This window comes from Drosophila rhopaloa, unplaced genomic scaffold, assembly GCF_018152115.1.
Source record: "Drosophila rhopaloa isolate 14029-0021.01 unplaced genomic scaffold, ASM1815211v1 contig_115, whole genome shotgun sequence".
Lineage (NCBI taxonomy): Eukaryota > Metazoa > Arthropoda > Insecta > Diptera > Drosophilidae > Drosophila > Drosophila rhopaloa.
Window position 1 is genome coordinate 8,080,111 of NW_025334990.1, and position 23,286 is coordinate 8,103,396.

Here is a 23,286-nt window from a genome sequence, read left to right on the forward strand (position 1 = left end):
ATAATAACTTATACAAAATCCAGAATACGAGTATAATAAATTGTACAAGAAAATTGATCAAACCCTCAAAAACGCAGAACAAAAAGTTTTTTTTTTAGATTTCTCAAAATATTTTTAAATTCTTTAACGAATTGATATTCAAGTGAAATAAGCAGTTATTCTGTTTTGCTGATTTAATTTCCGCTATCTTTCACTACCTCGTTAAATAGTAATTTGTTATATGGCTATGCAACGCATTGCTTCTTAAAACTTTCTTATTTCTGCATCTGACAGATGCAACCGCAACGCAGAACAAATAAATATGAGAATGGGGCCTGCAAATAGAATATTTAGGCCACAGCCCGGACAACATATTGTTGTAGTAGCTGGTGCGGAAGTTAAGTGTCTGTACGTATACGTTTTATGTTGAATCCGAAGACAAAACCGCATGAGCATCAGTGAAAAGATAAATCACAAAGAGAAAAAAAGCAAGTTGCCACGCGACAGGAAACGCAGGCATTGGGAAATACCAACAGAAAAAAATGAATATCTTCTCATGCGCATATAGCTACACTGGTAATGCATTGTGAAATTCTTATTTTGCGTATATTTTGGGACAATTTTTCTGTTGGCGATGGCTATTAACTCAAAAATTTCAAAATAAACTAAAAAGCTAATGCCAAAATTATTAGGGCAGGCCCTGAGCACACTTGCCAAATCATTTTTCTTAGGCTCAAGTAATGGCGACGTTCCACGTCCATTTAATTAACGAGGCGACATTTAGTTAAAAAAAAAAGCTTAAAATTAAAACGAAATCAGACGAAAGGAGAGCGTTGAAAAATATTTCAAGCAGCCGCATAATTAGCTATTTCTTCTTCCCGCTTCCCATTTCACATGCCGTTGCCTGAAGTCGGTCAAAAATCACGTATACGCACGGGTGTATCAAATATGAATCATACGACGTGTGGCCATATGGCAGCAGGTACACCTGAGTTCAGCTAAACGGGGGAAATACTTGCTGGGTTTTACGCATACCTGGCCACCAGCCAGCTCTAATTAACTCTGAGATCTGCACAATTTCAAATTCTCTAAATAAATTAACACTAGGGTAATTTAAATAGTTTTTATTTGAAACTAGATAAATGTTTGAAAAAAAAAAATTAATTTTTTAAGTCGCAATATTGTTTCAATACTATGGTGAAATAATAAAATGCCGACAGACTTTTGATTTAACCTCGGGACTTCGTATAGATTTTCTTATTCATGTAACAACCCAAAATATTAAACTTCAAGTGGGACTCACCTCTTGCAGGGCCTTCTTGTCCGGTGCTCGATTCGCCGTCTGCAGCGTGCGGATAACATTCTTGGCTCCATCGACGACGGCTGCCTCGATCCGCAGCCGATGGCGCAGCTCCTCGATCCGCTCCTCCAGCGTCGTTTCCAGGCTCTGCGGCTGGCTGCTGTTGTTCCCACCGATCGTCTGGCCGTGCTCGTCGATCATTTGCCGCGAGGCCTTCAGGCGATCGGCCTGCTCGCGATTCTGTTTCACCTTGATGATGCGCAGGCGCAAAAACTCAATCTTGGCCTTCGAATCGGCCAACATCTGATGGGCCTCCGCCAGCAGCTTCTTGTCGCATCCGATGCCCAGCGACTGGATCATGTTCTCCGCCCCGGTCTTCACCTTCATCTCGATCTGCAGCTGCTTCTCCAGAGAGGCGAGCACTTTGTCATTGGCGGTAGCCGGTCCGCCCCCCTCGAGAGTCGCATTTCCGCCGCCCATTCCGCCAATCGCTCCGCTCACCAAAAAACCGCCATTGGGATCAATGCCGGATGTAATCGATTCTGCAAAAAATGGAAAACATTAAAACATTAATATTTTAAATTTTTTTATTTTAAAAAGGAAATACTTTTTGAAGTACCCTTTAAATTTAAATAAAAACAAAAAAATACACTTAAAGAAGAACTATTAAATCAACTTTTCGTTACCAATATAAATTTAAAATTATTTAAAAATCAAAGAAACATTCAATTGCGGTCTTTAATTGTAATGAATGAATAATTTAAACGGCGATGTAGGTTTTTTTTTATCAGGGTTTATTTCTCAATATTCGGATGTTTTAATTTTTTTTTTTTGGAAGATAATGTTTTTTTTTCGATAATAAACATTAGCCCAGGCGTTTCCGTTTTTGTTGCTACTTTCAGTTAATTCCTTTACAAAAATAAAATACATTAAAAAAAGATTCAAGCCAACACCACCGTTGATCAATAAAGTACCAAATAAATCGCTCGAAAACTTGTATTTTTAATTTCCTCGGTTTGTTTGCTTTGCTATAGACCTTTCGTTTAGCACTAACTAAAACACACATTCGTTTGTTTAGATATATATGAACCAACTATCTATTCAAAGAGAATCGGCATTTGTGCAGCATTCTTTGACAGCTGCCAAACATGTCAATCGCTTGACATATGGAAAGTCGACTTTGGCGCCACACAATGCAGCAGTGGATGGTTCTTCTGGGTCAAATGCTTCTGTTGGGGGATTGGCCAAACACGGAAGCAGATAAATGGAATGCCAGAGCACTGTCTCCCCTCCATTCGAAAATGTAAACAAACGTAGCACATTTCATGCCAGTTGTGTCAATAGCTCAGATAAAAAATAAAAGAAAATGAAGAAAACATTTCGGTTTGTCGCCGACTCTATCACAAAGTGTTTTGTTAAAGATTCGAGGGCATATATAAAACGATAATCAGATCTTTCACACCCAACACAATGTTTTTTTGTCACCGTGGAGCATTAAGTGATGGGCCAAGAAAAGTGTGGTAAAAGCAAGTGCGTGACAAAGACTCGTTAAAGACGGGCTTAACCATTCTCAAAGCCCTGAACAATTTCAGCATTCGTGTCCATTTGATCTTAGTCTTTTTCGGAAGGGGGTACTTTCATTTTTAGGTTTTTTATTTGTTTTGGTAAGTTATTTTTCATTGTCATTGTACGATTGTTATGTATAAAAAAGTGATAGTTAAGTTTAACTAAATTTTAAATGAAACCAATCCTTAATTTAAATTCTAAACCTCATTGATTAAAAATAAATTTATTTGATTTGTTTACCAATTAGTTAGGCTGATGAAATTACAATTTGTAACCAACTTGAAATTTAATTAGTTAACAAACTTCGCCACATGACCTTAACTTTATCTTCTAGCCGAAAACAGTATTTCAACTTCATTGCACTTCGAAAACTTTTCTTTGTAGTTTGTTTTGGTTATAGCTTCGTTAGTGGCCCCGCCCCCTTGTACGCCCTTCCTTTTTATTGGGAATACACTTGTCTCGTTAAAGTTGCCCACAAAACTTGTTGCATGAAAATATGCTCAACTTTTGTTTTCGTATAATTGCAACAGTTTATAATTGCCTTTTCGAAAGTTTGGCTGTTAATGGATTTTCGAAACAAAAAGCGAGACAGCGCTAGGAAAGACTTATTCAATTTCAATGAGAAATTGGTATGGACTTACCTTGTCCATTGCTGTTCACGGCGGTGTTGGCCGATGTCAGGAGGATTTGACTCTCGAGCTCCTGCAACTCCGACTTGAGCTCGGCCAGTTTGCTTTTACTCTTCTTGACAAGAACGGCCACATCGCTCAGGGATCGTCGATCCTTGGCCACCTCGCGGAGCTTCTCGGCGCCCTCCTTGATCTTCAGCTCCTTGCGGATCTCGCGCCGAATGGCCTCCTTGATCTCCTCCAGCCGTATGGACATACAGCTCTCGGGCAGATTCTCTGTGAAACCATATTTGTGACTGAGTTCGTACAGAACGGGATGCTTTATGTATTCGCCCTATGAATGAAAAAACAAACAATTTGTGTTATTAGTCATTTCATTAAAAGTGATTAGAAAAAATTTGTTTTAAAATTTTTCATAAAATTAATTTAGTCGTCACACAAAAAAGATTGTGATAATAGATTACCTAACAAAAATGGAAGTTATTCATTCCCATTATGTAAATTTGCTACACTTGGAAAATTATAGCTATGTAATCTTCGTTCAAAACGAAAATAAAGAAGATAAATTCAAACCTAACTTCAAATTCCAAATTTAATTTTAATGGATTTTACTGATTTTTGAGTTTTTCCTCTACTAATTTGAAATATTAACAGGATATGATTAGTATATAATATTAAGTTAAACTACCTATTATAAATCCTTTTTGAAAGTAAAAATCGAAAACCATAATTGATTATAAAAATGACCTTATCATTGAAAGAAACTGTTTATCAATATTTTTAAAACTAATATTAATCCTTAAAGCGTTTTTATCTTTGTCGCGACTTGAGAACGTTGCTTTTAAATATTATGAAGTTTTGTTGATTCGTTTTGTGAACTCACTTCTCCAGACAATTCATAGTTTGAACCATTAACAGAATCGGTGTAAAATATGGCACCACCAACACTCTCAGCATCATCATCAAAGTAATATTCATCTTCCGGACCAAAGACATTTGTGACCAGACGATTCCACAGACCACTGTTCGATCGTCGCGCGGTTGAGTGTCTACTGTACCGTCGTGGCAGGGAGTGGAACTTCCTGTTACCAACCCCACCCTCCGAATTTGTTATAGAAGAGGAATCTTCGCGATCCCGCTGGCTGTTTGGATTGATCATGCTGCGGATTCTCTTCACCAGCCTGGACATTATTCACTCGGATTTCTCGTTAAGCCGTCGAGTTTATTACCTCACTTTGGTCATTTTACAGCCGTTTTGTGTGCGCTGACAAGTTCACAGTAATTAGCTGGAACAGCCTGACCCACAAAAAAAAATATACACACTTTTATTCACACGACTCCAACTGCCGTTTATCTAGAAAATGTTTTTCCCTTCCTCCACAAGTTCTTCTGCCTTTTCTGTTTCTTTTTCTTTAAGTTGAACAAGTTTCTTTGGCTTTCTCATTAAACGGTTCTCGATTGCTTCTGTCTGATAACCACTCATTACATTGCGGCCTAAAGCATTCATTTCTTGCCCGGGAAAAGTCGACAAAGGTGTCACTTGAAACAAGCGAACAGCCCGGCGATAATTGCTATGCAAATTGGAATTCTAATCGATCAATTTCAATTGAATGTCATCGTCTATGCTACACTTTCTCAACAAATTTAAAGCTCAGAACATTGTTAGCGATCTGTTTGATAGGCGAAAGTTTTCTCAAATGGAAAGTCAGTTAGCAACAAGAATTTGAAGGAGTCAATTATTCTTTTACTCTATATGTTCTTAATATTTCTTATTCTGTCTTTTAACTAACTAGAGCTGAAATCTTAAGTGCCAACTACACAATCACATAAGAAGGCTGAGTAATATTAATTCAACTTTTAAAAAAAAACGTTTAAACGAAAATCTAAAACGGAATCTGAATTGTACTAAAAGTTCTCTTAAAAATAAAGTTCAAGTTCATTCTTATCTGGCGGAAACGTATGAACTAATTTGTATGTTCTTGAAAACAAATGTAATTGTTTTAATGTTCCTCACTTATATTTCCAACAAAATTCAGTATTTAAGGGCAAATCGTTTGTACATATTTACACAATGAGCAATAGGCAACAAAAGTTTCCCAGTTGTGCTACTGATTGAATATGTTTATTTTCAATTCTTGATGAAATCTACGGTCTGCAAAACATATGCATATATGTATGCCCAAACAAAGTGGCAAGTGCAGAGAGGCACAGAGTAAACACATTTCAATAAACAATTGTTTATGGGAAATTCATTGTAAATATTTTCAAACGGTACCAACAAAAGTATGGCCAGCTTAGGTGGGAATTTGTTCATTAAGGAATGTCGCGAAAGGGATTTAAATTTTTACTTTTATCAATATAGTCTGCTGATTATTTTTTCCTTTAACCTTTTTTTTTAACCTATTGATAATTTGTAGTAGTTCTTGGAAAACATTTATAAAGAAATATCACGTTTCGTTTTTTAGTTTTACAAACTTTTATCAATATTAATTTGTATGTCTTTTAAGACCATTGAGACCCTGAAACTTTTTAGTTTTTCGTCACGTATTACATTTTTAGTTCTTCCAACTTTTATCAATATTTCGTATTGATTTTCTTTGTTTTATTTTGAACCTATTTCGACCCTGAAACTTTATAGATATTTCTTTAGGCGCCTTTCAACAACTAAATGCGGCCCTGAGTTGTCAGAAAGAATAAAAGAGTGCGTAACGTTTTCTTATCAAAGAACCGTCGGTACTGATAAGTTTAGCAAGAAAGTTTGTATTTCAGAACCACTGTGTTTACACCACAATGGCATAAATTTTGATTCACTATTTTCACACACACTGGTTGGTTCTAATTTGGGTTTCGCCGGTTAATAAATGTTGTTTAATTTACTATTTGAATGACTGGCACTCGAGAGATAATTATGTTAATATTTGCAACACTTGTTGAGATTAATAACCAATAATTAGGTGACACAACTGAGTCACCGCTATCGAACTCCGGTGGGAAATCGGAATTAACTACGCCCGTCTATAGCCGAACAGTTACTGAGAACATCCAGCTATAACGAGCCGCTGGACTTGCACCGGTGTGTGTGGTTTTGTTAGGGGGGAAAATCGAAAAACGAAAAACGAATCGTGACGAACGGCAACCGTTTAGCAGCAACAGGTTCGTTCGGCGTCGATAAGCTCAAACCACGCAACTCAATTCGCTGCGAACGCAACCTTGGATAGTGCCAAAACATCGAAGAGGAGATGGTCTAAATACAACTACATATCTTTGATGGGATAATGCGATTTTAAATCAATCCTGCTAATTGGCAATTAGCTTAAAACCAAAATCGAAGGAGAGTGGCGAACTGTATCAAACTGGCAACTCGAACGAGCGAGTTGTAAGTGCCAAGAATCAACCCACACTCTTTTTCACCCAACCTCCCATTTACCCACCTTCCAACTCATCTATTTAGACAGACGAATCGTCGAGTTTATCCACAAAAACACTGAAGAAAATATATGTGAAAAAATTGTATTTCAATCAAGAAACTTTAAAGATTAATTTTAAATTTAAAAAAATCTTTAGCTACGCTGGAAGTAGTTTTTTAAATGCCTAATTCATTTCTTTTAGTTTTAAACCAATAAAAATTATGCTTAGTAAAGGCCCTAGAGTTTTCACGACTTTGTCCATAATTTTGTATGATTTAATGACTTTCTAACAAATAAAAATTATCCTAGCATTTTAGATAAGCTAAATTGTTAGTTTTGAAATATCAAAATTATCTTTAAAATCTGATTTAGTATCTGAAATGTATTTTTTTAATAATTATTTTTGTTGTTGTTTTAAGATATTTAAAAATAATATTTTACAATAAAAAATGTATCTTATTTAAGTTTATTTAAAAAAAAAAATAAAACCAAGATCCTCCAGACTTCGCTTTTTTGAGTGTGCACCTAATGATAGTCTGGGAAATGTTATTCGCATGTGAAATTTTAGCGGCGCATTCTTAAAAACATCTTGATGTTGATAACCATAATAAAGCCAAATGAGATTGCATAATGTGATTACAGAAAGGCAAAGGAAAATGCAAACCTAGCATAGCGGAGCAAAAAAACTGACAGCATACTTGAATAATCAGCATAATATGCGATATAGCGACATGTTCATTATACGTCGGGATTCGGTTTGGCTGCATCGAAACAAAGGCGATATATAAGCGCTTAATGTATAATGACAGCAGCTGTCTGAGAAAGTTGCACAAAAATGCAGCACAACAAATGGGAATGTGCAAAGGCGGTGTCAGAAAACTTCAATAAATTGTTAAAAATTTATGAATTTCTTTTTGACGCTCGCCATTTCTGTGTGGGTTGAAAATCAGAGTAAAATGACAAAGAGAAAGGGGCAGAACAAGTGAGAATGTTCAATATATTCGACTTACTTATCAGCTTCTTTTCCTTAATGAGCTAATTAACCAAGGCTTAAAGGAATGTACAAACACATTAGGTCTTTAATTGCCTCAATTATTATTTACTAAAGCTTGTTTAGGGAACATTTCCTGCACATTTAGTTGAAATGTTTAGTTATATCAGGAAATATTTGGGAAATAGATGGAAAAAGATTTCGGTAATTAAAAAAAAAAAACACTCAAATATATGAGTACATAATATAACTAAATTTATTTTCTCTTAATATTTTCGTTGCCACCTTTTTCTACAAATATTTAAAAACTAATCAAACCAAATACCCTCCAATACATACGTGCAGATATCCTTTGAGGCGCGAACGTAAATCCTTGAGGAACACCATATTCATGGTTAATGCCATAATACAATTTTCTATTATTTTGTTTGGTTTATTTTACACAAATTGTTTTAATTTTGAGATATATACACCGAATGTTATACATTGGCAGTATATGAAATTTTAATTTCTTTCTTTTCCGTATCTCACTGTAGAAATATGCGAAAATTTGTATACTCATTTTCCAAAAGAAAAATCGCACAACGCAAAAATTTGTCGCTGTGGGAAAACTGGCCAATATTTGTCACAATAAAAAGCACCAGGCACCCACCTCCACGTCTATAGGTTCATCATATATACACACTTATATATATATATATATGGATTGGATATATCGAATATAAAAAGCGACGATGTCAAGGCGCTGCCAAGACGCAAACTGCAATGCTAAGGAGGAAAAACGCTCCGCTCTGGCGGCGAAAAAGCGATTAGAAAGCTTTTCGATTTGCGCACATATTTTCGGAAAAAATAACAGAATTTCTATCTGAAATTGGCATGCAAATGCAAAAGGGAGGCGAGTGCAGAGAGATACTGGCACGTGTGCGCTTCTATCTATAAGATACATTATGTGGTGTCAATCATTTGCACTGGAAATATTTCTTTTGGAAAAGTTCTACAACTTTCTTTCGCTTAAAATAAACACATTTTCCATTTACCTGCAACGAGAAGAAAAGAGAAAAAACATTTATTAGTATATCAAGTCGGAGTAAATTCAGTTAACTAATGATAATGATGATGGACCACTTTGATTCAGCCCGCGGCAATTCATAAATTGATAATTGGCGCCCGCTTTGAAGTCGAAATCGTGGGAGGGGGAGGGGGAGATAAAGGGGGCGATCCAACGACCAATGACCAATGGGCAACAATGAAACTTACGATTTCTAATCGGTCGTTTGCCTCCGAAGAAAAATAGATGAAAAAACATAACATACACAGAAGCGAACCTGCTATTTAAGCTCCAGCATTAGGGGCAGGAAACACCGAAGCGTTTGCCACACGCACATGAAATCAAACCGAAAACAAGGTCGCCAGCTATATAAACTCCACGGGCACACATCAACATAAACATACATCAACCCATGATATACCCTTGGCCGATCCGATGCTTTTTCACTTGATCGGCCCACGCACGTCCACAACACACATGTGTGGATGGGGGGATATATTTGCTTTTATTTTTATTTTTGTGGTTCAAGTGAGCGATTTAATTTTCGCACTCTACATAGGAAAAGTACAGATCGTGCCATTATAGAAAGGCAAATGCTCTACAATTTGGAAATAAGACAATATCAAACCCTATTTTGAACTAACACCGAACATAAGATACAAAACTATAAGATTCTACCGAATCTAAAAACATAACAGATAGTAAACTAAAAATGTAATGTTGAAATAAACAATAAAATAATCATTATTAGAAATAGCTATCGAAGCAAAATAGACATTTAATGTTGAATTATCACAAATAAAACGAAACCAACAAATTTTAATATGTTTTTTATTACCAAAATAATTAAATTAAAAAAAAGACGATGCCCTTAAAAAAAATGAATGATTGCAAATTGTTAAAATATTCGATGTCGAGAAAAGAAATCCTAATTAATGTTGTTATTATTATTACGTAAATAAGAAAAACAAAATCCGCTTCACTTTCCAAACCAATCGCCTAATCATGTTACCCGCTTCTCCGAAAAAAAGGTGCCAAAAAAAGCAAATTACTTGACCATTTATGAGCAGAAGACTGCTTAGCAGTATTAACAGGTACAAACAACGAGTTTTATTATTATTTTTTTGTTTTGTATATTTTGGGCAAACGCCTAAGCAGTCTGAAATCGATTTTGGTGTGAGATTTTGTATTATAAAACCCCAATGACAGGGGAATTTAATTGGAAATGAGATTTTTCCAAGTGTCAATAATAAATTTTCCAAAAACGTTTAAAGGCAGCACAGCTCATTATGGCATATGTGCTGGTGCTGATGAATTTGTTTAGTTTAGTTGACAACTGAAGCTGTCAACGTTTCTGGTTTTGTATTTTATTTTTTTTTTTAATTTGTAATTCGAGTTCGACCCAATATGGAAAATGGCTAAAAGGAGGAGGGGCGGGCTGGAGAGGGGTTTTGACCCAGTCGCATGGCATTAAGGCAAAGCCATAGAAAGGCATCGACGACTGTGACAACAATACTAAAAACAACGAAAATTTTCATTTTTCTTCAACGCTTCTTTTTCTTAACGATTTTTTGCTTATTCAGCACATGCAACAAGTGAATTTGGGTTAAGCCTCGCCAGCGTAAGTACCGTAAATAAAAATATTATAAGCGAAAGAGACGCGGCGATAAAGAGAGGGTGAAAGAAAAGACGAGGTAGCCGAAACCAAAATTGTGGCAAAATTAGAACAAAATGTTGGCCCGCTTGAAACTGAAAATCGATTTTCGACTGGTCTCGAATTTTAATTGATTGTCACTTGGATTTTCACTTTTTACGAAGCGATTGCCAGCCAAACGAAATATAAAAGTAAAAGAGAAATGGAATTTCACCCAAGCACCGTTTTGTGTATCTGAATTGGTATCTGTATCTGTGGCTTTTATCTTTCGCCTTTTGTCTTAATTATTAACTAGAAATCCGCTGAAGCCGACGAAGAAGCCGTAAAATAAATGGTCCAAATCGCGTAGATTCATTTAGCAACTTACACTCAGCTAGAAATCGGCTAATCCCATTGCGTACATGTATTTAACTTTATCTGCTGGATTCGTATTTGTATCTGCACTCGCGTGGCGTGGGCGTGCCTCTCGAAATTAAGGACATTGACATGGCTAAAACGCATTTGTGCGTCATCCGTTGGGAAAACATATATTTTTGCACACCCGTACGATGGAAGAAATTCGAAAATCACCAGGTATAAAGGCTTTGGCTTCCCAATTTATGCAATTCGTTTCTGCTGCACGCCGCTACTTTCACACACAAACAATAACAAACGAACAAGGCGAAAGAGTTAAAAGACCGAGCGAACCAGCGACACAACCGGCTTATTCAAAGTCCGCGAGCGAACTGAAGAAAAGCACACAGACCCAAAGCCCGCAGCTCCAAGCCGAGAGTGAGATATTTCTAAGAGAGAGCGAGAGAGCGGCTTGATAAAGCGGAAGAGTGCTGCTAAAGGGTGATATAGTTAGTAAGCGACAGAGATCGTTCCCAAGTCTTGAATAAGAAAGAACGCTATAGTTTAGCTAGCTCGCATTAAAGTGTCGGCTTAGATTTGAATTAAAATCAAAAATATATCTTGTAAATGAAAAAAATGTATCCGATCTAAAAATAATTATTAAATTAACAATTTTGAAATTATTTTCTCAGTGCAGCTTGATAAAGTGATGCTCCAAAAAGAGAGTGAGTAGAATAGAGAGGGACAGCTCCGGAGAGAGTGCGCGGCTGAATAACTGCAACTCAAGTTTGTTAATTGGCTCCGCTCAGATTCTATTCAATTTCCTCTTGGCTCTATCCCCCAGCCCCGCTCCATCTGTTCTTAACTCTCCCATTGTGCTAGTTCTGGGAATTGTACAGCTATGTTTGATTAACATTTGAGAGAGATCCCCTCACTTCCCTCTTAAAACGAAAAAATAAGCTCTCTGCATCTCCGATTTTTAGACTATTATGAAACTGTCACACATTTTAGTTGGCCACGACTTTTGTTTATTGTTTATTCCGAAGAATAAGCCAAGAGATAAGCCAAGTGTTGTCATTTGCATAAGCACCGAAAATAGCTGGAAAACGGGGAAAATGGGCGAATGAGAGGAAACGGGAAAAATTCCATGGCTCAGCATGGCGCCGCTTCAATTAGAAAAATTCTTTGCCCAAGGCTTTCTCCACACGAGAGAAATTCTTTCACCCAAGGCTTTAATTTTTCTGGAACAAACCAAACCAAACGGGATCGTGTTTAACTTTAAAACTTTTTTAAAGTATTTTTTTCTAGTAGCTAGGTTAACAAAAGTCTAAGGGAAATAATTTGCCTTTTTTTACCTATGTTTATAAAAATTGAGGGCCGACAACCCTTTTCGAAAAAATGTTTAAGAAGCCTCTCAAGTGAGTGACTAATTAGATATCCACACCCCAGAAAGAGCCCCTTTTAACCCAATCCGCCAACCTTTAAAGCGGCCCTGACTCACCCGCCTGACCCATTGAATGACTTTATCAAAGGGATTCCGGATCGATACGTGTTGGCGGTTGTGGGAGTGTTTATTTCCCGATACTAAGCGCATCGGGAAAACGGAAATTGCTTGGCAAAACCCGAAACCGGATGGCGGATGTGCAGCCAAAACGAAAAACCGCAAGCCAAAAAAGAAAATATGGCCAATGCCAAGTGCAGCGACTGATAAGCGCTTTGCTCGCTCGGAAAAGCGAAAACGAAAAGCGGCAATTAAACCAAAAACCGTCGAATGCGTCATGCCAGTCGCCCAGCCCACGTCGATCCAAGATCCCAGAGGTTGACAAACCCAAGACCCAAAACACCGAAGACCGAATCAAAACACTGTGTAGAGTGCCACGCACTCGGTTGAAAAACAGCGCCCAAAAACTTGCCCAGCCAACAAGCCAAGTCAGCCAGTTTCATCATAATTACACGCCCCTCTTCCAGCTCCTTTCCTTAAAGCCACAAAAAAAGGAAAAGTGTCAAAGCTGTAAACTATTATGATGAACTGTAAATACCCTCAATAAAAACTCAATGGTTCTGCAGACGTAAATGATAAATAAACCCGATGATCTTGAAGGAATTCAGGACATATAATCGTTTGTATTTTATTAACATTAAATCGGAAAACTATCAGAAATGTTTTTGTTTCGGTTAAGATTTTTGGTTTTATTTTACTTTAAATACATATACATATATAATTTGAAGAACAAAATTCTAAGAAAGTAAGGGTATAAAATAAAACCCACAAAAAATTGCATAAGCTCCAAAATCTTTTTGGTAAGATTAAAAATGAAATGGAAATGGATTTGAATATTTCGGGAAAGCTTGCCGCATTCAGCCGGAAAATGAGTGCCTGTCAATTATGTCATTATTGAAGAAAACAGAGCTAAGAACAATGCGAAAATGAAGTACTCGTATTACATGGCAAACGAAAGCCAAGTTAAGATCTGAATGGATATGCAGATTGTCTGAGGTTTTAACCATGGCTGTTGCAGATGAATCTGCAGCCGTAGATGTCTCTGTATCCGTATCTATAGGAGATTGTGCTGTTCGGGCCGTGTGATTGTTTGGGCGCTGTCACGTAACGAAAGGGAAAACTCGGGCTGTCTCTTGGCTTTAACTTTGGCTTTAGCTTTAGCTCTGTGTCTTAGTTTTGTTGTCGCATCGATGCGGCTGTGGGAAGTCATGGTTGTCGTCTGCAACAGCAACATGCAGCAGCAAGTACAACGAAAGCAGGGAACGTATAGTAGAACTTCGATAAAACGAATTATCTTACACTATGCTGGATAAATAAAATTTAAGTGGATTATATAAATTTGTAACACCGACATCAGGTATTTAGAATTTTGTACCTAATGCTATTTTATTTGTATTTAATATAAAATAAATAATTATTATATTACAGATAAAATGTTTATATTTAACTTTTAAAGATTAAGTTTCACCACAATGGCCTTCACTCTGTGAATATTAAATAAAAACAGCAACTTGAAATTTGTTTAAGTAAACTTCTTGGTTGTTCAAGATTAGGGAGCTGGCCTGTAACTTGCCACAATGACACAGGGCAGCGCCAACAATGGCTGCCAAGAAGAATCGTTTGGGACCAGAAGAGGGCGGAGTACAGATCGGAAAAAAAGGGAAAAACAGGGAAAAGGGCCCACAGTGTCGGCCAACGTCAAAGAGGAAGGTGCCCTCTCCCCTCAAAAGTTCCAACTGGCTGGCTTTAAGACATCTTTCGTGGGGTGTCGTCACTCATTTGCATCTCCCACAACAGCCAGTTAAAAGAACAAACCAACCCTAGTTAAAAACCTTTTATTACCAAAAAATTTAAAACCAAGACCAACTTCATTAATACATTAGAGTTTTTCGCTACGGTTTAAAAAGTTAAAGAATGTGCATTACAGTTACATTTCAGTGGGAAAACTGATGTGTCGAAGAGCATTTGAAGGAAAAACTCAGGTGGGGAACAGCAACAACAGCTCTAACTAATTGCATTAAGAGCTCAGAGGTGCACTGCAACAGCGATAAAAATAAAAAATCAGAGCAATTCCCACAGAATCGGCGAGGCATTAGCCGGGCACACGTAATGTGATTAACATGGATTCCACACCAACACTAGTCGGCGGATAACAGATGAGTTGGCTTAGGGTACTACCTATCGCTGGGATAAAGAACTATCGCAGGGAATGCGTTCTAGAATAGGGTAGCTGAAATAAATTAAAGTAATAAAGCTCGAGAACTAAAACAATAATTTTTGTTTTACAAAATAGCATGGATTACACTGGTTGATTAAAACAATCATAAAGTAGTAAAATTAAATTTCCGAAAACTTACGTTTATACGTTTTACATTATAAAATAGAGAAAAATAGGAAATGTTGTTAAGACCTTAAGGGCTAACAAAGACCAATTGGTTTAAAAATCTATTTTTGTATACAAAATTCAAATTGCTTTTCTTTCTGTGTAAAATACAAAGAGAGCAATACGAAATAAAATAGTTTAAAACAAATATTATAGGAATTCATAGCACCCTTTTTCCTGTTATTAACATTAGTACTTACTAAGCGTCATTTCCCGTTTGTCTAAAAATTATTTACTCATCTCTAAAATTGGTAGCTTTTGCTGTTTGTTGTTCGTTGTTCGTGGCTTGTTGTTGCTGCTGCATTCAATCAACGAACAACGGCATTTTGAGAGCAGCGCCTGAGGCTTTGGCTTTGGCGTCAAACTCAGCGGTCAACAACACTTGCAGCGATCGAAAAAAATGGTATAGTAAACAGCAACAACGGAGGCTGGTTGAGGAAGCCAGCTTAGAGTGGGAAAATTGGCAGAGAGCGGCACTCAAACGTGGAGAGTGTGCGAGAAGATAAGAGGGATAGAGAGAGCGCATTGCAGGTGTTTGCCAAACAATTGCACTTAGGCTTGGCACGCTTTTCTCCTCTCTCTTTCTCTCTGCACCATTGTCTATACACAGAGCAAAAATACAAAGTGAGTAAACCTATATTTACCGTCAGTATGAACATGTATGAACTGGTATTTAAAAAATACAAAACCTGTAAAAAACTTTACATAATTTATAAAAAGCTAATTTTGAAACCAAGAGTGTTCATTAAATATAACCTTGCATACATTTATAAAGCAATATTGAAATAACAGTTCAACATTTCAGAATTTATAATTGTATGTTCAATCCAACGGGTAAAGTAACCTTAAAACGAAACTAGTAACATTTTAGTTTCAGTTTCAGACTTTTAGAATTAAGATTATTTTAGATCTCATCTTTTTGTAAGTGTATCTATGAACCCTATCTCCATTTCTTTCTCACTCGCATATGTACAAATGGCATGTCTCTGTTATGCTATTAACATGCTGTTAATTTGATTGAAAAATGCTTTATGGCAATAGCCGCAGTCGCAGTGGCGGTACATAGCTTTTGTTTTTGTTTGCCATTTGTTCGTTTTTGGTCGAGTGAAAGTGAAAATTACGAAAATTATACAGAAATCAATGTTACCGCAGCAGCCGTCGCAGGCGAAGAAAATTGGATGGAAATGAACGGGCGGGCAGCCGCGCAAAGACAACTAAAACGAGCAAACAAACAACCAAAGCCAGCTGTTTGACTGCTGCACGTGCAATGGTTGCTGTTGCCATAGAAATTGCAACTGCAACTCCGAACGGAACTAGCAACTGTGGCAAGTTCAAGTCGCTGAAGGCAGAAGGTGCACCACATTCCTGGTGTCAAACCAGACAAGTTCTACTTCTGCAACTAGTTTCTGCATTTGTTGTGGTTCTTAGCCGCTTCCTCCATTCATTCCCTCTTTGGAACACATCATTTGCAAGCCAAACGAGCAACCTGGCTAACTAACGTTGTCCCAATTTCGAGAATCCACTGTAATTGGGGACACCTGCATGCGCCGAATTCGAGTTTTCCACTTTTTCGAGTTCAAGGCGAAAACCCGTTCGTTGAGCAAAAATCGAGGCGAAAGAATTGCGCCAAAAGTGAGGCAACCAAAATGGGACAAATGTACTTGAAATATAGTTCAGTCTTAGAATCAAAACATATGCCATTTTATTTAGAAAACTTATGGTGTAATTCGAAAAGATTGAGATGATATTACAAAAAATTAAGTATTTTTATTATATAATTAAATTAATAAAGCTCAAACAAATTTATGCATAAAAAAAAGAAATTGTAAATTTTTCGTTTATATTCCAAAAGTGTCTGTAAACTTCTACAGATTTTTCGATATGTTCAAATAAATTGTGTTCTATGAGTTTAATTAAATTAGAACTTTAATTTTAAAAGATTTCCTTTGTAAAAATGTGAGGAATAAAAACACTTGGTTTGATTTTGAATATAAATCCAATAGCTACAAAATGAACTGAGCAATTTTATAGATTTCTAAGGGCATTTTCCATTAGGCCGCGGAAGAATGGCTTTGTAATCTCCCACCTGTTGTTGCAGCCACATAAACAAGGTTTCAATCCAATCAGGTGCCCACCTCGAGCCCCCCACAAATTCATATCGATCCGGGAAAAGAGGAATGAAGCAGCAGCAGCAACTGTAGCACAAAGTCAGCGCAATAATTTGCGCAATTGAACTCATCAATTGCAGCAATTAAATGTGCCCACGGCGGGAGGAAATGGAAGGGGGTGGGTTGTACAGACAATAACGAGCTATGAATTAACTTAGTCAAATGCAGAGGGGGGCAAAATGGATGTGATATAACGCCAACAAACAACAAAAACAAAAGGCCAGCGACAGGCAGAAAAGTTAATTAAATGATTTTCAATGCCCGTCGACCCCGCGGTACACTTTCTTTTGCCTCTCGGGAAAATCGAAGAAAAACTAATGGAAATAAAATTTCCATTTGAACGCTTGACTAGCAGCGATGAATATATTTTGCAACATTTAATTGCTCAATTTATGTAAGCAAGCAAAGCAGCTCCGAGGGTCGAATTGATAACGAAACCATCAGCACAACAACTTGCTACAAGCAATGGAAAATAAACAAAATAATCTGTAAAGCTTTGCCTGAGAAAAGGAAATGTTTTAGCGGGAGGAGAGCGGCGAAAAAGTGGAAAAACGTTTTGTTTTTACGCAAACTCAAGACTAAGTCGCATCATCGTTTAAATGAAATAAAACTTTTTTGCGCAGCTGAAATTTACATAAACAAATCACGACAAGTCGCAGTATGATAGCTTATCAGCTTCCATCAGGCTAGCCAACGGCAACTTAATAGATACAAATTGAATTTAATGAAATGCATCCCATTCCAGGGTTGAGGAAAACTCGTGCAAAACAAATGTGCGGAAAACAACGCGAAGAATCAGAGGGAAATTGAAATTGTAAACAAGACGGAGTCCGAGTGGCAATTTAATTAAAGGAATTCGCTGCAGTATCTACATCTTATGTAGTATCTTTATCTGAGAGTCATTTCTATTTTGGAAATATAAATGGAGGAATTCGAGATAAATATATATTTGCACAATTCGTGCGTGCACAATTTCTATGGTGAAGAATTTCTATAAAAAGTATATTACATTTTAAATTTTAATCTTGTTGTCTTTTATTTGATATTATTTAAGATCACATTTAGATGTTTCGATCTAGTATTTTGAACATACTATGTGGATAAACTACCTTTCAGAGCACAAAATTAAACTTGAACCAAAACATTCCCAAGGAATGTTGATGTATAAAATTCACTGCGTATATTAAATTCTGAGTGAAAAAATGAACCTTTAATTGGTATACTTGGCGGAATTATCTCTCAGTCGCAGGCACTTTGTGGGATGCAGTCGGAGCCAAAGGTAAACAACAGACGAGAGAAAACAACCTGCGAACCTCTTCGCCCTTCCCCTCGGACCCTGTGTGGCCCTTTGTTTGTTCTGACAGCCTGTCAGTGGCCAAGATGTGGCCACACAACAATACGGAAGATGGTACGGAGAGGAGGGAGTTAAGGCTGAGAGGCAGAGACACGTGACACTTGATGGGCCAACCGCCATACCATCCAAACTGTTTGCCTAACATTCCGCATGCATGGCAAGTGTGTTTGTCGAGGCCTTTTGCCCATTGCAAATTTGTTAAACAAATCAACAATGCTTGAAACTCAAAACACTCAAGAGACAGCAAGCAAGATTTTCCAAAAGTCTAGGATATTTTTTTTGGTATTTTGTGTTCTAATTAAATAATTTTTTCAAGGGCAGAACTGAAATTCTTTTTGTATTTTATTTATAAGTTCCTAACACATTTTTTTCTGGAAATAAAAAAACTACAAAGCTATTACTGTTTTCTAGACTAGTTTGTCCATAAAGCAGTAATAATAAATTATTGAAAACAGCGCTTTATATTAAAAAAAAAAATTTAACACATGTCCCTTGTTAAACTTGTTGAATAAAACAGTCCAGGATTTTCTAGGTTTTTTTATATTTCTTGCCATTTTCCATGCCAACTGGCTGACCCTGTTCTGCCGAGCAGCTTTAGAACAACGCCAAGATGGCTCAAATCGAAACCGAAACCGGTTTTCGGTTTTCAGTCTGAAAGAAGCGAACCTGCGGGCAGATTGCGTCTCGTCTTTAACTCAGGTGCACCGCCGCAAATGGCAAAAGTATGTAAGTAGGAGCTGCCGTTGCTCCTCCTTCAGGAATCTGGTTTTCTGACTAAACACCGAGTGTGGCTTACATTGGGGCTTATACATTTTTGAGGGGGTTTGGACTTTCAAAAGCCCTGCCTGCAAAGATTCACCAGTGAAAATAGGTTTAAAGGTTTTGGTGAATGGTTTATGACATAAACTTAATGGGTCAGTACTGAATGATTTTTCTGAGTCATTCACTACGTGATGGATGCTGCCGCCTTTTTCCGATTAAAGAACAGCAGTACAGAAGCTGCATTAAGAACTTATAAAGCCGATAAGAGTTTTCTGAGATAAGGTGGCGTTGCATCGACCAAAACAACTTGACAGAGTGTTCTATAAATAAACTGCACAGTTAAATACCCTGTAATCAACTGATTGCCGGGCACCCAACTAATTGCAACCTCGCCGGTAATTGCACCACACTGAAAGAAACACTATCAAAAGATCTCGCTTCAGATGTTAAATATGGTGAGGTATATCATACAATTTTAAACTGTGGGCATAATCTATTGCCTTTATTTAGTATTTTCGATTTATGTACATTCAAGGGTCAACAAATTTACATAGTTTTGACTGAGTTCAAATTACCCAATAGGTATTAAAAGGTCCATAAAAATAATAACCAGTGGTTGTCTATTTTTAGGCTGCGGGTCACGCACTTAAGGCAATTGCCACTTGGCGAGCGGAATGTGAATTTGAATGTGGAACGCGATTTGTGCACGCCAACTAACGAAAGTGATGTCATTTGCAGCCATTTGTTGCTGTTTTCATTGGCACTGTTATTATTCCTGGCAACTGGGGGCCCACTAAAGAGAGCTCCAGGGATGACCCACAAGTGGCTTCCGTCAGCTGGAGCGGAAACCATCGGTGCGCAACAGGTGCGTCAGCAAGGAGGGTACTTATACGCTGTCCAGAAATTGGTTCAAAGCGTAGATGAGTGTTACCATTTAATGAATTGAATGAGCCACAGTCCAACTTCGGTTAGTCCAAAATGTTAAAACTGACAATCACATTTTAGTCATTTGCAGATTGTGACTCAAATGTAATTTTTAAGATTTTCGAAAGTCGAAAAGTTTGAATTGTTCGTAGTTAAAGTAGATAAGTTGCATTACGTACATACAAATTAATTAAAGTCAATTGATTTATAAAACAAATTACAATTAAAATTTTAAAATTAAATTTTTATAAAAAAAAATATTTAAATTTATCAATACTTTATTTGCAAAATGTAAACTTGTAAACATAAGATCACCTTTAGACAAATTCGTTATAAAAAAGATGGACTGTATTTCCCTTTGGAATGTTCCCCGATCCCACACCTAAATCCTCAAAAGAGAGCAAACGAGGGACAAAGAGAGTGGGGAAAGTGTGGGATTGTGCTGATATGAAAAGTATTAAGCAACCGATTTGACCGGCAGACGCTCACCCACACACACGAACTCACCTGATAATACGAATCCGACATGGTTTTTTTGGTGCGCCGCGTTGAATCACTCGATGCCCTTGCTTCTTGTTGTTGTTTTAGATGTTGGTTATTAATGTTGTTGTTATTGTCAGTGTCTTTTTGGGTGTCAGTTTTTGTTGTTTTTGGCTTTTTATTGGCGCCGCACACAAGCACACGCGTCGCGTTTTTTGTTTACTTTTCTTTGCGTGTTTCTGGAATTGTTTAGCACTTTAACACCTGATGCCGAACAGTATTTTCTTTATCTCTTTTATCGAGTGCGCTCTCATTTGATTTCCTGCGGCCGAAAAAAGTAGCAAAATGAATAGAATTCAGTTGTTTTGGGCAGGGCAACACACAAACACACACAACAAACACACCAACAAGTGGCAGCGCCGAAAGGTGAGAGAGTGAGAGAGAGGGAGACAGAGCGTCTCATTTACAATTGTTGCGAGCGAAACAAAGAGATGGGACTTGCTCTTCTTCTTGCGCTCCTCTCCCCACTTTTTCCCCCTTTGTTGCTGCTAAATATTATGCATATTCCAGAGACAATGGAGCACAATTGAACGGTTCTTCCTTTTCTTTTTCTGTTCTGTTCTGGTCTTGCAATTCGGTTTATAAATAAGCTTTGCAGTGAGTGCGAGGGGGAGGGGTAATGCAGCGCAAGTGGCGGCAAAAAGAAGCAGATCGCGCAGCTAAAAAAGGAAGTGAAAGAGAGGGGCAGACGAAATACCGGTTGGCGTGTAAATGGCCACATCCGCATTTAAATGCACCTTGAATTAATAGCACGGCCAAGTTTGTTTAAACAAATTTTCAGCACTCGCACGCACACATACACTGGGTTTTACAATTATCTCGGCATCTTCTTCATCTTTTTATCTTTTTATACAAATCTCAGGTTGTCTCGCTCGCACACACACTCGCTCCGTTCAGATCGAAAAAATTCTTTTGCTGCTGCTGCGTTGTCTTCTCTCTTTTCTCTCGGTGTGAGGTTGTTGTTGTGTTGCCCTGCGTTGCGTTGACTCTATTAGAAATTAGCCACTTAATTAACTATCACGCACTTTGTGTTTTCAAATCATAACGCCTGGTTAACCGCCTGCATGTAATAAATAAACACTGCTTGTATTTATTAGTGTTTTTGTAATTTAAAACGCAGAAATACCCAACTCAACACACGGATGTTCGAGCATGGAACCAGAGTGACCGTAGCTGGATCGCTGTAGTACGCCAACACGTCCTGGAAAATATACTAAACGAGAAAAAATGTACTAAAATATACCAGAAAAAATGTATAATTTCGATAGTCAAAAAATTTAAATTTGTCTACATTTATTTTAAATTTTAACTGCTGCATTGTCTTAAAAAGTATTTAATCCATTTTTGAAAATTCCAAGCAGATGGTTTCTCAAACTTTGTGAATCAATTGTTTTAAACCATCTTAATCACTTCTGAACAAATACAAATTAAGTACCTTTTTTAAAGATTACGAAAACGTTTCATTGATATAAAATAAATGTTTATTAACTGGCTACAATGTGGCTAAACGGCTGGTTTTTTGGGGAGCGAACCAAACGCGGAGATGACAGTGCCCTTGGTTCCCGTAACAGTGGTGGTCAGAGCAGGAAGAGTGGGCTTAACAACGGTGGATGAGGGAGCCGGCTGATCCCACTTGGACTTGCTACAAGATAAAATCGAATCAACATTAAATTCAAATAGATTTTAACACCCAACCCATGCTTACCGCTTTTTGGCCTCCTCCTCGACTTTCCTGGCCAAGGCTGTGGCCTGCTCCACCTTGTCCATATCCTTACGATCCTTCTGCCTCTTCACCATCTCCGTTTTTTGGACCGCTGCCAAGGACTCGTAGTAGGATTCCTCGCCCCATTGCAGGGGATCATAGATTTCCGGAGGATAGTTGGTGCCAAATTCGTTGATGTCGCAGAAGCTGATCAGTTTGTCGTAGATGCTGGGATTGCGGAACTCCTTGCGATCCTGAATAACGCGATTCATGTCCATATTGGTCTGTCGCATTTTCGTGTACATTTTGGTGATCTTGGCCACCAATTCCGCGGACGGTTTGCCCTTGGGTTCGGGTGGCAACTGGAACTTGTACTTGGCGTACTTGGGATCCTTTTCGTAGCTCTCGGCGGTACGTTCTTCCGCGGGAAATCCTCCGGATTCCTCGTCCACCTCCATTGGCGTATCCCCGTCTTTGGAACCATTTCCTGCGTTGCTTTTATCCTTAGTCTTGGGACTATCTCCGCTCTGGGAATTGGAACTATCGCTCTCTCCACCACTGCTGGACTCCTCTTCGCTAGAGGGCTCTGCTGCCCGATCCTCATCCTCGTCGGAAATCAAGGTGTCATCCTGGTAGCTCACCAATCTTCGAACTTTCTTGGCCCTCTTCTTTTTCTTCTCCTTGGATCGTTTCGTTTCCCCATCCTGTTTGGTGGGCGTTGGCGAGGGACGTTTGGGAGGAATGATTACCTGTAATTTAGTACTTGGTTATTTGTTTTCTAGAATTTTGAGACTTTTTGTTTGGCACTCACCTGGGACGCCGTGGAATTCTGCGAATCCGGACTTGCGTCGCCTTCATTCTCGGAGTCTGTGTACTGGGCGGTCAAGCTGGCCAGTGCGGCCATTTTATAGATTGTTTTTAGGGTTTAACAAGTCTTTAGGTCCTTTGTTTTTTAAATATTTGTTTAAAGTTGTGCAAAACTCTTTTATTTTTCTTTTGGCTGATAACCAGGGCCGAAGAATACAATTTCTGGTATTTTTTGTGT

General features: G+C 37.8%; 2 protein-coding genes across 16 annotated transcripts in view; both read right to left on the minus strand.

The window, feature by feature from the left end:
• Positions 1 to 21,742, minus strand: part of LOC108040912 (serine/threonine-protein kinase N) — a 34,033-nt gene extending 12,291 nt beyond the window's left edge. For 4 of the 15 annotated variants that reach the window (XM_044461998.1, XM_044461996.1, XM_044461992.1 and 1 more), the window contains exons 1-4: positions 10,942 to 11,285; positions 8,212 to 8,402; positions 3,487 to 3,808; positions 1,283 to 1,821 (exon numbers count right to left, since the gene is read on the minus strand). In XM_044461998.1, the coding sequence (XP_044317933.1) occupies positions 1,283 to 1,821; positions 3,487 to 3,808; positions 8,212 to 8,277 (927 nt within the window). In that variant the 5' untranslated portion in view covers positions 8,278 to 8,402; positions 10,942 to 11,285. Of the gene's footprint in view, positions 1 to 1,282; positions 1,822 to 3,486; positions 3,809 to 4,357; positions 4,983 to 8,211; positions 8,403 to 10,941; positions 11,286 to 20,506; positions 20,802 to 21,564 lie in introns of those variants that run through there. The other 11 variants (XM_044461989.1, XM_044461990.1, XM_044461986.1 and 8 more) reach the window with 11 other exon arrangements.
• Positions 21,743 to 21,997: 255 nt separating this feature from the next.
• On the minus strand, positions 21,998 to 23,270 carry LOC108040915 (SAP30-binding protein). The gene is made up of 3 exons (XM_017118600.2): positions 23,053 to 23,270; positions 22,245 to 22,990; positions 21,998 to 22,181 (listed from the first exon to the last, which is right to left on the minus strand). Exons 1-3 carry the CDS (start codon positions 23,143 to 23,145, stop codon positions 22,043 to 22,045), a joined length of 978 nt encoding a protein of 325 aa, XP_016974089.2. The 5' UTR covers positions 23,146 to 23,270; the 3' UTR covers positions 21,998 to 22,042.
• Positions 23,271 to 23,286: the final 16 nt, after the last annotated feature.

Excerpts from the sequence above, each read along its gene's own strand:
- LOC108040915 (XM_017118600.2), bottom strand. The coding sequence starts at position 23,145 with ATGGCCGCACTGGCCAGCTTGACCGCCCAGTACACAGACTCCGAGAAT. Across the intron at positions 22,991-23,052 it reads AGAATTCCACGGCGTCCCAG|GTAATCATTCCTCCCAAACG; the intron begins GTGAGTGCCAAA and ends ACTAAATTACAG. Across the intron at positions 22,182-22,244 it reads GAGGAGGAGGCCAAAAAGCG|CAAGTCCAAGTGGGATCAGC; the intron begins GTAAGCATGGGT and ends TTTATCTTGTAG.